This window comes from Suricata suricatta, chromosome 2 (assembly GCF_006229205.1).
Source record: "Suricata suricatta isolate VVHF042 chromosome 2, meerkat_22Aug2017_6uvM2_HiC, whole genome shotgun sequence".
NCBI lineage: Eukaryota > Metazoa > Chordata > Mammalia > Carnivora > Herpestidae > Suricata > Suricata suricatta.
Genome location: NC_043701.1, coordinates 97,459,412 through 97,474,969, shown reverse-complemented (window position 1 = coordinate 97,474,969; position 15,558 = coordinate 97,459,412). Strand labels below are relative to the sequence as shown.

The 15,558-nt window shown below is 38.8% G+C and overlaps 1 protein-coding gene across 2 annotated transcripts in view; it reads right to left on the bottom strand.

The window, feature by feature from the left end:
- Window positions 1–15,320, bottom strand: part of NUP42 (nucleoporin 42) — a 34,696-nt gene extending 19,376 nt beyond the window's left edge. Inside the window, exons 1-7 of one of the 2 annotated variants that reach the window (XM_029930009.1) lie at window positions 15,068–15,320; window positions 14,095–14,178; window positions 12,477–12,705; window positions 9,893–9,987; window positions 3,833–3,909; window positions 3,005–3,091; window positions 665–749 (exon numbers count right to left, since the gene is read on the bottom strand). In XM_029930009.1, the coding sequence (XP_029785869.1) occupies window positions 665–749; window positions 3,005–3,091; window positions 3,833–3,909; window positions 9,893–9,987; window positions 12,477–12,705; window positions 14,095–14,178; window positions 15,068–15,179 (769 nt within the window). In that variant the 5' untranslated portion in view covers window positions 15,180–15,320. The remainder of the gene's footprint in view (window positions 1–664; window positions 750–3,004; window positions 3,092–3,832; window positions 3,910–9,892; window positions 9,988–12,476; window positions 12,706–14,094; window positions 14,179–15,067) is intronic. The other variant, XM_029930016.1, reaches the window with a different exon arrangement.
- Window positions 15,321–15,558: the final 238 nt, after the last annotated feature.

Below are 15,558 nucleotides of genomic sequence, written 5' to 3'. Positions count from 1 at the left end.
TGATGGTGGAGGTCACTTATGAGGAAGAGCACTGGGTATTGTATGGAAACCAATTTGACAATAAATATTAAAAAAACCCCAACTTTTCTTTTATTTTTTTTCCATAATATTTTATTGTCAGATTGTTGTCCATACAACACCCAGTGCTCTTCCCCTTAAGTGCCCTCCACCATCACCACCACCTCTTTTCCCCCCTCCCCCTTCCCCTTCAACCCTCAGTTCATTCTCAGCATTCAACAGTCTCTCAAGTTTTGCATCCCCCTCTCTCCCCAACTCTCTCAACTTTTCTTTTAAACTAAAACAAAAGTGACATAGTAATGCCATGTGAGAAAATACTATGCTGTTATACACAGTGAAAAGAAGGGCCTCAATGGTGGTGCTGCTATAATAGCTACTATGTATTCCTATAAAACTTTTGAAAAAACATTCCTAAAATACACTTACAAAGCCTGAGCCATAGCGTCTTTCAAAACACATGCCCTGTCTGACCTCCATTTCACAAATGATTGATGAACCCAATTCTTTGAAGCTCCACTATGGACAGCAGTAGAATTTGTAACAGTGATTTAAAATGTCACTAAACACACCTTCAGACTTCATGATCTGAAACCTCTAAAATCCTGTTTCCAAAATGGATAAAGTTTTGCATCACTTTATCATTTACCTGGTGACCCAAATGGTACTCCCTGCATACTGCCAAATCCAAAGGTAGGTGCCGCTTGATTTACTCCATCTTTCACAGCTGCGAGCTATAAAAAAAAAAAGGCAAATAATAAAGTAATTAATGAATAATTCTCAATTGCCTTTTATATATACTTCACAGCCAAATTAAAATTTTAAAATGTGTACTTAAGGAGCACCCGGGTAGTTCAGCTGGTTGAGCATCTGACTTCAGCTCAGGTTATGATCTCATGGTCTGTGATCTCAAGCCCTGCAATGGGCTCTGTGGTGACAGCTCAGAGCCTGGAGTCTGCTTGGGGTTCTGTGTCTCCTGCTTTCTCTGTCCCTCCCCTACTCATGCTATCTCTCAAAAATGAATAAACCTTAAAAAAAATTTTTAATGTGCACTTAAAAAAATGTTTAACATAGAAAAATGCCCACAATATGAATTCACATAGAAAAAATGGACTAATCTCAATGAGTTAAGAGCAACTCATGAATTATGAGTAATGAACTATGGGCGATTTTAGTCTTATTTATGCTTCTAAAATATCTTCTAATTTTTTTCAATAAATTTATATTAAAATCAGAAAAAAATTTTTAATAATACATTTTACTGTCTATAGGTCGATTATCAAGAAATCTAGATTTTAGGCAAAGGGCTTTTAGAGGCTACCTAGTCTACTTATTCTGATGCTTGAACTGAATTGATTCACAATTACATTATTAAAAACTTACTACTAAAATCTATTGAACATTCCCTATTCCTTAAATATACTTTATGCTCTTACTATTTTCCACTCTAGAAATGTCTTTCATCTCTGCATACTGAAATCTCAATCTCCCTTTTTTTTAAGTTTTATTTATTTAGGTGATCTCTACAGCCAACGTGGGCTTGACGTCATGACCCTGAGATCAAGAGTCAGATGCTCTACTGACTCCAGTCAGGCACTCCTTTAAAATTCCTTTCAAGGAACTTTTCCCTTACTCCTTACCTCCAAGAAGCTTTTCCTAACTGACTCAAACAGATACGGTTTCTCTCATTTGGAAGCCTCACTAGCATCTTCTAAAAACACTTTTCATTGAGGGATGGTTTATATGCAGTAAAATGCATCCATCATATATATGTGCTTCAGTGAGTTCTGACAAACTTATAGCCACAACTATATTCAAGGTTCAGAACAATTCTGTCACCCCAAAAAGTTCCCTTGTGGCCTTTTCACCCTCTCCCAAATGCTGGGCACGGGGGACCACTCACTTCCTGTCACTATAGATGAGGTTTGTTGTCTTTCGTGTTTCATATAAATGGAATCACATAGTATGTACTTTTTTTTTTTGGTCTACCTTCTCTCCTTCAGGTAATAATCATAAACAGGTAAACAGATAAACATATTATATTCATAAAATGGATTAAAAGAATAAAGAATGAACCACTTATATGCTAAGCCCACTGTGGGTGGGGCTGTCCAAGATCTTCACCTACAGAGCAGCCCCTTAGAAAGCTGGCAAGGAGTCAGGAACTTCTAACCCTGACGGAAATTGTGTAGTTCTTTGGACTCAGTATTCCTTTTACATCAGCAATGGTGATGGAGGACTACCTGTCACACAGGGACAGAATCCTTCAAGAAGTCCTACTAAACTTAAATGGCATTATAACAACTAAACGGTGGAGAAATTAGCTTACACAGGAGTTTAATTGTTTACGAAGTACATATTAAGAAAGGGGTGGGGTACATAACATAGTCATTTACTAAGTTAGGCAGAGACAACTCTCACATCCCTTTTTGAAGGTAGTCACATAAACCGTCTGGGAAACTCTAAATATCTTATTTTGAGATAAGATCCGTAAGAAGTTATTATGGGAATAGAAACATCGTAACCTTATTGACCGAGATCATGAATCTGCTATAGTCAGGATCATACATCTTTGGAGACAAGTAGGTATATATCTACTAAAGGCATTTCTATATAGATCAGGGAATAGATGGTGTTTTCCAGTCACAAAAGTATACACTGGTCTAAATGTGTATTCAGATCATTTTTTAAAGCAATTTCTTTGTAAATGCTAAGAACCTAGTATACTTGAATTTATATAACATTTTCAAACCTAGACTACTTAAGTCAAAAACTTTACCCTAAGGAAAGCAAAGTTATCTGTGCTTTTCTGATTGAGGAACAGAGAGAAAGGAATTCCAAGACTGTGATTTTAAATGATACAATCCTGGGAATGTATATCATAATTCTTGACGAGAATTTTAGTTTTGCTTTCCAAATCCAAAGTGAAATTCTCTGCAAAAACGTAATAGAGAAGACACTTCCCGGTAGAAAACTCTTCAATACTCACCAAAGCTATGTTAGTTGATGTATTTAGATTTTTCAGTTCATTTACTCTGTTTCTCCACTGATTTATTAACTGTTGGAGGGAATTTAGCTGAAGAGAGTAGACAGAAAAATAATCAGTCAATTCTGAGTGTTTAAGTTAGTCTCTCAAACTTCATGTCTTTATTTGCCAAAATCACAAGAAGTTTATAAAACATTTTTAAGGCCCATAACGTGTACAATTTGCCCAAGATGCTCCAGCCATAGTTCCCTCCCTGTTCTACAACACCTTGTGTCACCTGGTTCAGAATCTCAAGTATGTGGCAGCACAGAGGGAGTTAGATCCAGATGGGAGCAAACATGGGTACTAGTTGAAATGCATGATCAGGACCGTAGACAACGCAAAAATACAGTTTATGTCATTTCTTTTGGCCACCACTTACTGAGGCCCAGCTTTTTTATTTTTTGACATCTCATATGAGAGAATGTTAATCTGTATAACAGACTGTGTCTTATTTTACTGCTCTTCTAGAATTCATCACTGTGTCTGCACCTAAGAGATGCTCCCTAAGTGTCTGTCAGATGAAGAAAGGGTCTGACTTCTGCGACTGATCACTGGATACTTTGTAATAAAAATAGTGAAATCCCTAGTTATATAGTCAAAATATATTATTACCATTTTAGATAACCAACCAACTTCAAAGAAAGTAATTTAGAAGATAAAAATAGCCTTCTCTTGAGAAAAATTATAGACCTCATCCACTTTGCCAATGTATAAGCAAGCCACTACAAACAGAAGACTGTAATTAGCAGCTAATCTGGTATTAAGTAGATGAATAGGAAACAAACTTACATAACTCTGTAAGTTATTGCTGGTTAAGTAGTTATGGTATTCAAGTCTCAACTCCTCTGGTGAAATGTCTGTAAAACCTGAAGTGAGGAATCAATTGGAATCTTTAAAATAAATACCAGTACTTTTGATAGTATAGTAAAGCCAGAAGTGAGACAAGAAAATATGCTGATGCTGATTGTAAGAAAATTTTCATAATCATAAGGATAAGTTTCAAAGCCTATAATGTAATGTTTTAAAAAATATAAGATTAGAATGAAATACAATTGGGTATTTGATCTTTTTCAGATTCTGTGTCTCCCTTTCTCTCTGCCCCTCCCCTGCTTGCACTCTGTCTCTCAAAAATAAATAAACATTAAAAAAAATTTTTTTAAAAGGGGTGCCTGGGTGCCTCAGTTGGTTAAGCGTCCAACTTCGACCCAAGTCATGATCTCACACTTCGTGGGTTCAAGCCCTGCACTGGGCTTTGTGCTAACAGCTTGGGGCCTGAAGCCTGCTTCGGATTCTGTGTCTTCCCCTCTCTCTGCCCCTCTCCTGTTTGCACCCTCCCTGTCTCTCAAAAATAAATAAACATTAAAAAATTTTTAATATAATTAGATATTTGATCTTTAAAGGGGAAAATTGTCTAAAGATAAGTGGAGTGTAAGGAATAATAAAAGAGTTGACTACATATACAATCAAACTTCTGTCTAAAACAATATTCTGTACGGCAGAAACTATAAGCAAAATTAAAAGGCAAATGATAAACTCGGAAAACCATAACTTACATATGTATGAGAGAAAAGGAGTTAATGTCAGTGTTTTGATTGCACTTATAAATCAACAAGACAGGTTAATATAGGCAAACATAATAAATAGGCAATTTGCAAAAAAGTTCAAATAGCCAGTAAATAAGTAAAATAAAAAAGTTCAATTTAGGGGCGCCTGGGTGCCTCAGTCAGCTGAGCGTCCGACTCTTGGTTTCTGCTCAGATCATGGTTCATCAAGCCCTGTGTCAGGCTCTGTGCTGACAGTGTGGAGCCTGCTTGGGATGCTTTCTCTCCCTCTCTCTGTCCCTCCCCCACTTGCTTTCTCTATCCCTCTCTCAAAATAAATGAATAAACTTAAAAAAATTATTTTAAAAAAGTTCAATTTAAAAATACAACAACAGAGATCAGATACTTTACTTAATGGAAAAATTAAAAATGGATGGTATTTATTGTTAGTAAGGGTGTGGTAAAATTGACATTCTCCTAAATTACATTTAGGAGAACCAGAAAGGTACTTTCCTGGGAGGAAAATTGTCATTAAATGACAAATGCCTTAAATATGTTGGTACCTGCTGTCCTTAATAGAATTTCTAGGATGTAACCTCAGAAAATAATTAGACATATAATCAAAGAGTTTTATGTATGAAAGTGTTCATTCTAGTATTTTTAATAGAGACAAATTGAAAACATAGAAATAACAAAGTAGAATACAAAACTAGATTCTGATCCTAATTATAGATATACAAATAGGAAATATGGTTGTGTGCATATTTTGAAATAAATACTCTGAAATATTATAGTTGTTATCTTTAAGAGACCAGATGATCTTTATTTTATTTACATATTTCTGTGTTTTTCAAGTTTTCTATGGCAACAGCTGTGAATTTATAATTAGGAAAACTTTTCAAGAAAGGAAAAACAACATTCAGGATATTTCCTACAGAGAATTACTTGTAACCCAGATAAATTAACTCCATGAACTCTACGCCCCAGAATAGAGAAAAGACTAAACATTCAAATTAGAACCTTGGATTCCTTGTAACAACTTGTCGTTACACCATCTTTAATAACTGTTTAGGCCAAAAAAACAAGGAATTCCCTTGCATTTATCTCTCTTTCCTCACATCTAATCAATCAGCATCCTGCCAGTTCTAATTCCAAAACGCACTACTTCTCACCCCACACCACTCCCTATAGACCATTTCTTTTCGTACAACAGTCCAACTGAGTTTTTTTTCCTAATCAGATCATGTCCTTCTGCCTAAAGCTCCACATGGCTGCCCAGTAGTTAGTCCGACATGATCTGGCTCCGAGCTGACTCTATGGCCCTTATGTCCTATTACTCTTTCTCTCGTTCGCTCTCCTCCAGTGGTTCTGGCCTCACTTGTCTTCAAACCTGCCAACCTTGTTCCCACAAGGGCCTATGCACTAGCTCTTCCTACTGCTAGGAATGTTTTCCCCAAATCTTCCCATAAGTGACACCTTCTTCTCACTTAGGACTCTGTTCCAACACTGCCTCGTAAGAATGGATACCTTACTCCAGCTAAAGGAAAACTGTTCCTCCTCCAGTTACTTTCTCCTCCTTCCAGCTGTTCCTCATCTGAACCAGAGAAAACGGAACATTATCTGAGTGACTGTTTTCTCAATTATCTCAAGGGTGGTACAAAAACAGTATCATTTTAGATGCACAGGAAGAGTTAATTCATTATAATTAATGTCTAAGGATAGTAGTTCTCCAACTTTTTGGCCTCAAAACCCATTTATAGTCTTAAAATTCATAAACAACCCCAAAGAACTTTTGCCTATATCAGTTATAATATATATATTTACCTCATTTAAAATGAAAAATAAGAAATATAGAACACATTTATTTTTTATTTGTTTAATGTTTATTTATTTTTGAGACCACGAGAGACAGAGTGCAAACAAGGGAGGGTCAGAGAGAAAAGGAGACACAGAATCCAAAACAGGCTCCAGGCTCCGAGCTGTCAGCACAGAACCCGATGCGGGGCTGGAACTCACGAACCGCGAGATCATGACCTGAGCCAAAGTCGGATGCTTAACCGACTGAGCCACCCAAGCACCCCAGAACATATTTATTAATTCACATAAAAATAAGAAACCAATTACACATCAACAAAAATGAAAGAACTATTTTTCAAGCAAAAAATAAAAATTTAGTGAGATGAGTGGCACTGATTTAGGTCTGTAAATATTTTTTTTGCATACCTTAATTTAAAAATTTTTATTGCTAAAAAATGCTAACCCTCTTCTGAGCTTTCAGTGAGTTATTATCGCTTTGCTGATGAAGGGTTTGTTTGTAAATTTTTTTAGTGTTTGGTTTTAAGAGAAGACTGCTGGATTATTATATCTGCTTCTACATTCAATCTGTTGCAATATACTGCCTGGCTGAAGTGTTTGAAGGAAATTTGTTCTAACACAGATATGGAGTTAGGAAGGAGGACTTCAATAATCTTTTCAGGGAGCGCCTGGGTGGTTCAGTTGGTTAAGCGTCCGGCTTTGGCTCAGGTCATGATCTCATGGTTCGTGGGTTCGAGCCCTGCATCAGGCTCTGGGCTGACAGCTCAGAGCCTGGAGCCTGCTTCAGATTCTGTGTCTCCCTCTCTCTCTGATCCTCCCCTGCTCATGCTTTCTCTCTCTCTCTCTCTCTAAAATAAAAAGACCATAAAAAAAATAATCTTTTCAGATAATTGTGGCTATTCTTCTTTGACACTTGATAGGTGGTAGTTTCTTACAAGTTTAGCTATAATGCAAATTGAAACCTTAAAATTAATTAACTTTTTGTATTATTATGTTAAATCCAGTGGTTTATCTTGTACTTACAAATTTTTCAGCCAAACAGAATATTTTAAAAAATGTTTTTAATGTTCATGTTTATTTTCATTTTTTTTTAATGTTTATTTTTGAGAGAGAGAGAGAGAGAGAGAGAGAGAGAGAGAGAGAGAGCGCGCGCAGGGGAGGGGCAGAGAGAGGGAGCGAGAAAGGATCTGAAGTGGGCTCCGTGCTGACAGCAAAGAGCCTGATGTGGGGCTTGAACTTACGTACTGTGAGATCATGACCTGAGCCAAAGTCAGTTGCTTAAATGACTGAGCCACCTAGGTGTTCTTGTACAGCCTTTAAAAAAAAATATTTATGGGGCACCTGGGTGGCTCAGTCGGTTAAGCATCTGGCTTCAGCTCAGGTTATGATCTCACGGTTCGTGGGTTCAAGCCCCGTGTCAGGCTCTGTGCTGCTAGCTCAGAGGCTGGAGCCTGTCTTCATATCCCGTGACCACTTCTCTCTCTGACCCTCCCCTGCTCACACTATCTCTCTCTCTCTCTCTCTCTGTCAAAAATAACTAAAAACATTAAAAAATTTTTTTTAAATATTTATTTGAGAGAGAGAATGTGTGTGTGCACCCAGGTGCAGTGAGAAGGAGAGGGGCAGAGAGAGGAGAGAATCCCAAGCAGGCTCCATGTTGTCAGCACAGAGCCCAGGGCAGGGCTGGATCTCACAAACTGTGAGATCATAACCTGAGCCGAAATTAAGAGTTGGACACTCAACTAACTGAGCCACCTGGGCACCCCAAATATTTGTACAGCCTTTAAAAGGGTCTCAGGAATAGGGCTGCCAGATTTAGCAAATAATACAGGATGCCCAGGGGCACCTGGGTGGTTCAGTTGATTGTCTGACTTTAGTTCAGGTCATGATCTCACAGTTCAAGAGTTCAAGCCCACATTAGGGTCCCTGCTATCACTGCAGAGCCAGCTTCAGACCCTGTGTCCTCACCACCCTCCACCCCTCCCCCATGCACACGCACTCTCTCTCTCTCAAAAAAAAACATTAAAAAAATACAGGATTCCCAGTTAAACCTGAATTTTAGATATACAGCAAATACTTTTTTAGTATAAGTATGTCCCAAATATCACATGGAATATTCATATACTAAAAATACTATTTTTTGTTTATCTAAATAATAAAGAATTTAATTTTAACTGAGTGTCCCATATTTTATCTGGCAATCCTACTTAGAAATCTATATTCCAGTTTGAGAACCATTGCTTTAGGGCATTAGACATTAGGTTAAATTCCAAATTGATTAAAAAAGTTTCAGTACTTCTTTATTTTCTTTATAGAAACACTATCTAAAACTATCTGATTTATTTGTATTATTTCCTGTCTCCCTCCCTCAAGAACAGAAGCTCTGTAAGGGAGGGAGCTTGTCTGTCCTGCTCATCACTATATTCTTAGAACTTAGAATAGGGCCTGGCACAAAAGAAATTCAGTCACTATTTTGTTGAACAGCTGAGTGAATAAATAACTAAGGACTGGTGTGAGAAATGCTCAGGGAGAATAAGCAGGCAGAGCTGAAAAAGGGCAGGGATCCCAGAGTTCTGAGGGACTGCAAGGGCTCTCATCTGCGAGGTATTTGCTATTTACTCAACAGTGTAGAGGACCCAGGACCACACCCAAAGTAGGATTAGAAAAGTGTGGTGCTCTAGGTTTCAGTTGAGAAAGGGCTTAGGAACTATGGACAAAAGAAAACAGGAAGAAAAAAGGGTATTCTAAAGAAATGCTATTCCTGTAGCCAAGCTAAAGTAAAGCTCTTTACCTTCACAGGTTTTCTCTAGGATAAATCTCAAAATGCTTTACAAAAAAGAATTATCTTTACAAGGAAATATAGGGAAGGGAGAAGAGAATCAGGCAGCCAAGGCCTTAATGAAAAAAGATGCGAATCTTCTATTCACTGCAAGCAGCTAAGAGGTTTGGAAGTTGTACCTATAGGGAACCAAGAAGGCAGAGACTCTTCGAGGACTTACAGAATTGGGATTGCGGTGGGTCCTGACTTCACTATTGTCTCATGAGAACTACATACTTTAAATTTTTTTTTAATGTTTTTTATTTATTTTTGAGAGACAGAGAGAGAGAGAGAGAGAGAGCGAGCGAGAGCAGGAGAGGATCAGAGAGAGAGAGGGAGACACAGAATCTGAAGCAGGCTCCAGGCTCTGAGCTACCTGTCAGCACAGAGCCCAACCCAGGACTCGAACCCACAAACTGTGAGATTGTGACCTGAGCCAAAGTCGGACACTCAACTAACTGAGCCACCCAGGCGCCCCGAGAATTATATACTTCAAAAGAACTGTAGTCTCTATCTCTGAATTATGAAGTTCTGCCAGATTAATGGGATACTTTAAACAATGTCCAAACTCTCCTAACTGTGGCTAAGTTTGTGGTTAGTTTATTAAGCATCATCTTGGTTTTAGAAAATAAGACTTATAAAACATATTTTAAAAATAAACAATTTCTCAATTACCTGAAATGTTAGGCTTCTTTTTCACTGGTGAATAAACAGAAAACATCCACTGCCCTGAAGATTCCCAAACTTCCATATCTTTTATAATTCCTTCCCTGGAAAAAAAAAAAGAGAGAAAGATCTTTTGTATCTGTTTGTTAAAATTTATTGTTATAATTTTCAATCACTGAAATTTTAAATTATAGTGAATATATAATTTTAGTTTTTTCCATTGTATTTTCTGAAGAGTATTCTTTAAAGCAGAATTTACAGAATGAGAACTCTATTTCATGATTTTTAATATTATAATATTGGGGTGCCTGGTGGCTCAGTTGATGGAGCATCTGACTCTTGGTTTTGGCTCAGGTCATGAGCCATGGGATTGATCATGGGATTGAGCCATGTTGGACTCCACACTGAGTATGCCTGCTTGGGATCCTCTCTTGTCTGCTTGAGTGCTCTATAAAATAAGTTAGGGGTACCTAGGTGGCTCTGTGCTGACAGCTCAGAGCCTGGAGCCTGCTTCAGATTCTGTGACTCCCTCTCTCTTTGCCCCTTCCCCACCCATACTCTGTCACAGTCTCTCAGAAATGAATAAACATTAAAAATTAAAGTAAGGGATGCCTGCGTGGCTCAGTTGATTAAGCGGCTGACTTTGGCTCAGGTCACGATCTCATGGCCTATGAGTTCGAGCCCTGTGTTGGGCTGTGCTGACAGCTCAGAGCTTGGAGCCTGCTTTGGATGTGTCTCCCTCTTTCTCTGTCCCTCCCCTGTTCAAACTCTGTCTTTCTCTCTCTCTCAACAATAAACATTAAAACATAATTTTAAAAATTAAAATATAAAAATATTATAATATCAAAGAAATTTATGGTTTTGGTTTTCTAGTATGCTAATCCATTAACCAATACATTTATTAAGTGAGAATGATCCAACTACACATCTTTTAAAGAACTAAAATGTAATAAAACATACAATACTAACTTTAATTTTTCTTTATTCATTATCATAAACATCAATGACCATTTAACTGGAAAAAGACACAAAGCACCATGAGTAATACAGAACCATAATATTGTATGTATGTATGTATGCATGCGTTTATTTGAAGTTTATTATTTATTTTGAAAGAGAGAGAGAATGAGCAGGGGACAGGCAGAAACTCTGAGAGGGAGAGATATAATCCCAAATAGGTTCTGCACCATCAGCAAGGAGCCTGATGTGGGCTCAAACTCACAAACTATTAATCATGACTTGAAACCAAGAGTCAGATGCTTAACTGACTGAGCCACCCTGACATCCCTTTATTTAATTTATTTAAAAAATTTTTTAAGTAAGCTTCAAGTGCAGTGGGGAGAGCCCAGTGCAGGGCTTGAACTCACTACCCTGAGATCAAGACCTGAACTGGGATCAAGTCAGACACTAACCAACTGGAGCCATCCAGGCACTCCAGAACCTAAAAGTTCTTAAGTGGGTAGGGCTTTAGACACCATTTTGTTTAATTCTTATATTTTGCAAAATGGAAAACAGACCCATGTCCTTATAATTATTTTATTGGCAAAGCTATGAATAGATTTGACTCTAAATTAAATGTTTCCCTCCCCATCCAGAAAGCTAGAATAAATAAAATTTTAGTTATCACAGAATTTTAAATAATTTTAAAATTATTTTATGATATCAAATATAGGAAAGAAGACTTTATTTGCTCTTTTACCTTTAAAAAATCAATTGTATATAGTACATGGCTCAAAATGTTTACCACTTGGTCTAATTTATTATGTGAAATAAAAGACTAACAAGTATATTTTAATTCTGTCCTCAAGTCGGGGACTGAGGTAACAGTTACAAAGAGTCAGGGACTATTTCGGCACCAGTCATACGTTTTACCATGATCAAGAAATCAGAAGGGATGTACTCCACAGTAATGAAGGACATCACTGGAACTAGTTTCAATGGGGCAGGTGAAATAAATGTTTTAGAAAGAAAAATGCCAGGTGCTGTTAAGTACCAAGATTATAAATTGCTTAAATTTACCTCATACTTTGTAAAGAACTCATAATTTGCAACAAACTTAAGCAGAACTGCTTTAGAAAGATATTTACAATACAGGGTTAACCACAGAAAAGTGGGGGAAAATGAGCCCTAAGAGTCACTGCTGGGATGGTAAGGGGACCAATATTTTTTTGTATTTGTATTTTTTATTTTAGAGAGAGAGAGTGTGTGAATTGGGTAGAGGAGCAGAGAGAGAGAGAGAGAGAGAGAGAGAGAGAGAGAGAGAGAGAGAGAGAATCTCAAGCAGGCTCCACAGCGTGGAGCCTGATGTGGGTTCAATGAGCTTGGGATCATGTCCTGAGCTGAAATGGAGTTGGATGCTTACCTGACTGAGCCACCCAGGTGCCCCAAGTGACACATTTTTAAGTGAAATAAAGTCTACTATGACATATGCAAAAAAGTTATCTCTGAGTGATAGGATCATGGGTGTCTTTTCTTCTTTTTGCTTATTCTGATTTTTTAATAATGTATTACTTACTTTTGAGAGAAAATATGGTAGGTACTTAAAAAAAAATAAGCAAATGGGTAGTTAATTTTTCTGAAGGCTTCCACTTACAGAAGTTTCTTTTCATCTTTCTGCTCATCAGAGCTGGGTGAAGCAAATGGATTCTGGGACGGTCCAAACCCCCTGTTCCTGCTGGTTGAAGTTCCAGAATCCAAAGAACTGAAAGATGGCTTTTCTTGATCTCTGCTGCCCCCCCATGGTGTGGATTTGGAGAAGCTGGATGGCTGGATAACGCTGGAGTATCTCTGGTTGGTGGTATTCCATCCACGTCTGTTACTACCTGAAAATAAAACAATTTTATTGGCAACTTCCTTTTTAAAACTCTAAAGATTTCATTACATTTTGTCTTATTATGTGCAGACATTATGCAAAGATTTAACAAGCAAATTTCCACTCATTTTAAATCACAAAATTCTTCATTTTGGGTTTATATAGTTACTTGGAGCCAACAAATCATGTAATGGCCACAGAAAAACAATGATATATTACTAAGTTCAGCTGATATAAGCTTATTAAATAAATAATTGCTTGACAAATGGATTTAAGATGTATCCTTTATTATTTTTTTTAACATTAATTTTTTCTTGAGAGACCGAGCGTGAGCAGGGGAGGGGCAGAGAGAGAGAGACACACACAGAATCCGAAGCAGGCTTCAGGTTCCGAGCTGTCAGCCCTGAGCCTGATGCGGGGCTCAAATTCACAAACCGCAAGATCATGACCTGAGCCGAAGTCAGCCACTTACTCAACTGAGCCACCCAGGCACCCCGGATTTAAGATGTATCCTAAATCATAAGCTCCTTCAGGATAAAAATCTATGTCTTTATCATTCTTTGCTCTCCTACTGGGCCCTTACACAGCAGTAAAGTCTGAAAAATGGACAATGTATTAAAGAGTTTGTTGAATATAAAAAATTAGATTCTACCCTCTGTCCTTGAATACATGCTTAAATCTATTTGACTCCATCTCCCCTCTGGGAAAACAATATCTACCCACCCATCTTTCACAGGGAGATTATAATTTACATGTGAATAAAATGACTGAGTTCTTCTATTATGAGCAGATTCTAATATTTCATAATTATCAAAATGAGCCAATAGGGCTCTCTCCTCTTTCTATATTAAAAAAAAAAAATCTTACCATGTAAAGTACTTCGTTTACTCATCACTTCCTAGTTGGGGCCAAGATAACTCACCTTGTTTCTGACTGAATTAGGAGATTTGCCATGAAACAAAAACTGGAGTGATGGGAGATATATTCCTTCTTGAAAATTCATCTCCCAACTCTACAACTACTTAATAAAACCAATGAGAAAAAGGAGCAGATTGCTGGGCTAGATTCCTCATGTAAGGGTTAATGGTATTTTATTTTTCTGAAGTTCCAAATCCTTTGGGGGATGACACTCTGAAGACATTCATTCCTTCTTTTGTATATAGCTTTTGGCCTTCACTTATTCTAGAAGCATTCCTTTCTGGGAGCTAAATACACTGTTTACTTGATGAGTTTCATTTATTCTTTCCTCAACCATCAATCCATTCTACATTTATTTTCTAATTACTACATTTACAGTGAGTCACCACAGAATTTCAAATATTAAGTGGTTTTTCCAGGAAATACACTCACATTTATCAGACCCTAAGTCATAATTTTTGGTTTGGAATATTCACTCAACTGTGGGTGATGCAAAAGGACAGTCTCCAAGAAGAGGGATCAGAACTGAAACCACAAAGCAAGATGAAAAGCTGGATGAACAGTCCTAAAGGAGGGAAGGGAAGGAAGAGGAGAGGAGGTCAACATCTTGTGATACCGTCAAGGGCTAAGTTTCAACCCTAACAGAACCTAACTATTCATCTGAACTTTAAAACCTTGTGTTGCAATATGGTTTCATTTTTGTTCCCTCCTCGTCCTGAACACAATCCTTTCCTATCATCCACGATTAGCTTAAATATTCCAAAAACGTTACCACTTAGGCCCAGACAGTAGCTCAACGCGGTCCTCCACACCCCCTTCCCTCATAAGTCACAGTTCTTAATTGGGCATCCCACTCTTCCAATTTTACCCCCGATGTTACGAACATGTACATTCACCTGGGATATAGCTTTGTAGCTATTATTAGATTTTCAAAGGAATTTGCGACTTCCCCAAAGTTAAGAATCCAGGCTCTGACCCCAGGTGCCAGCCTCTCTCTGGAAAATAAAAGTTTGGTAAACACTATATTTAAGTACCGAGGGTAAAAACTAAAGTACCCAGGAGGGTAATACAGCAAGGAGGCACCTGGGTCGACCTACACCAAATCTCCGGACCATTGCCACCCACAGACAAGGTAGACTTCCACATACTCCCGACTTAAAAAACTCATTGTTTCGCATTAGAAATAAAGGTCAAGTCTTTGTCTTCACCCCCTCAAAAAACACAACTCCGGGCCTAACAAGCTAATAAACGCAACGGAGAGAACCTGAACCCAGCCCGGTGGGCGGGGCTGAAGAGGGGGCGACGAGGGCACGTCAGCGTCAACAGACAGGTGGTGCGCCGCGGCGCAGAGCCGGGCGGCGGGCCCCACGCCGGACGCCCGTTCTCAGCCGGACGGGCTCCGGGCCAGGCCTTCCCCTGCTCGGCTACCGGCGTAGGACTGGGGAGAACGTCACCTGAGGTTTGTTGCTGCCGTCCCCCGCCTGCACTCCCGGCGCCGGGATGTTCGTTCCAGCACCGGTCTCCAAAGCGGCACCGGCCTTGAAGGAAGAACTGACAAATGGTCATTGCGACGGCGTCGCCCACGGAACGGTCTTCAGGCTGCACCCTCAGCAGAAGGAGAACCCAGGGCAACCACGGCTCCCACCCGGCTACCGTGACGTCATCTTCTCGCGCCCCACTCCCTTTTGTTCCGCCCTGGGATGAGAGGCGTGGATTTTACCCAATAGGATTTGAGAAGAGCGGGGCGGGCCTTCCCCCCCCCCCTCTTATTTAGCTTGCCTTGGGAAAGCGCGATGTTTGAATGGCTTACGTGGAGAAAGAGGCGTGTTTGCGCGTGGTACACGGACTCCGACTTTAAGGGAGGCTTGAGGGTCCGAAATGAGAAGAAAACAGGTTAAGGAAACAGATCTTTAGCGAGGCCCTGGAGGAGAGGAGTAGTTGTGGT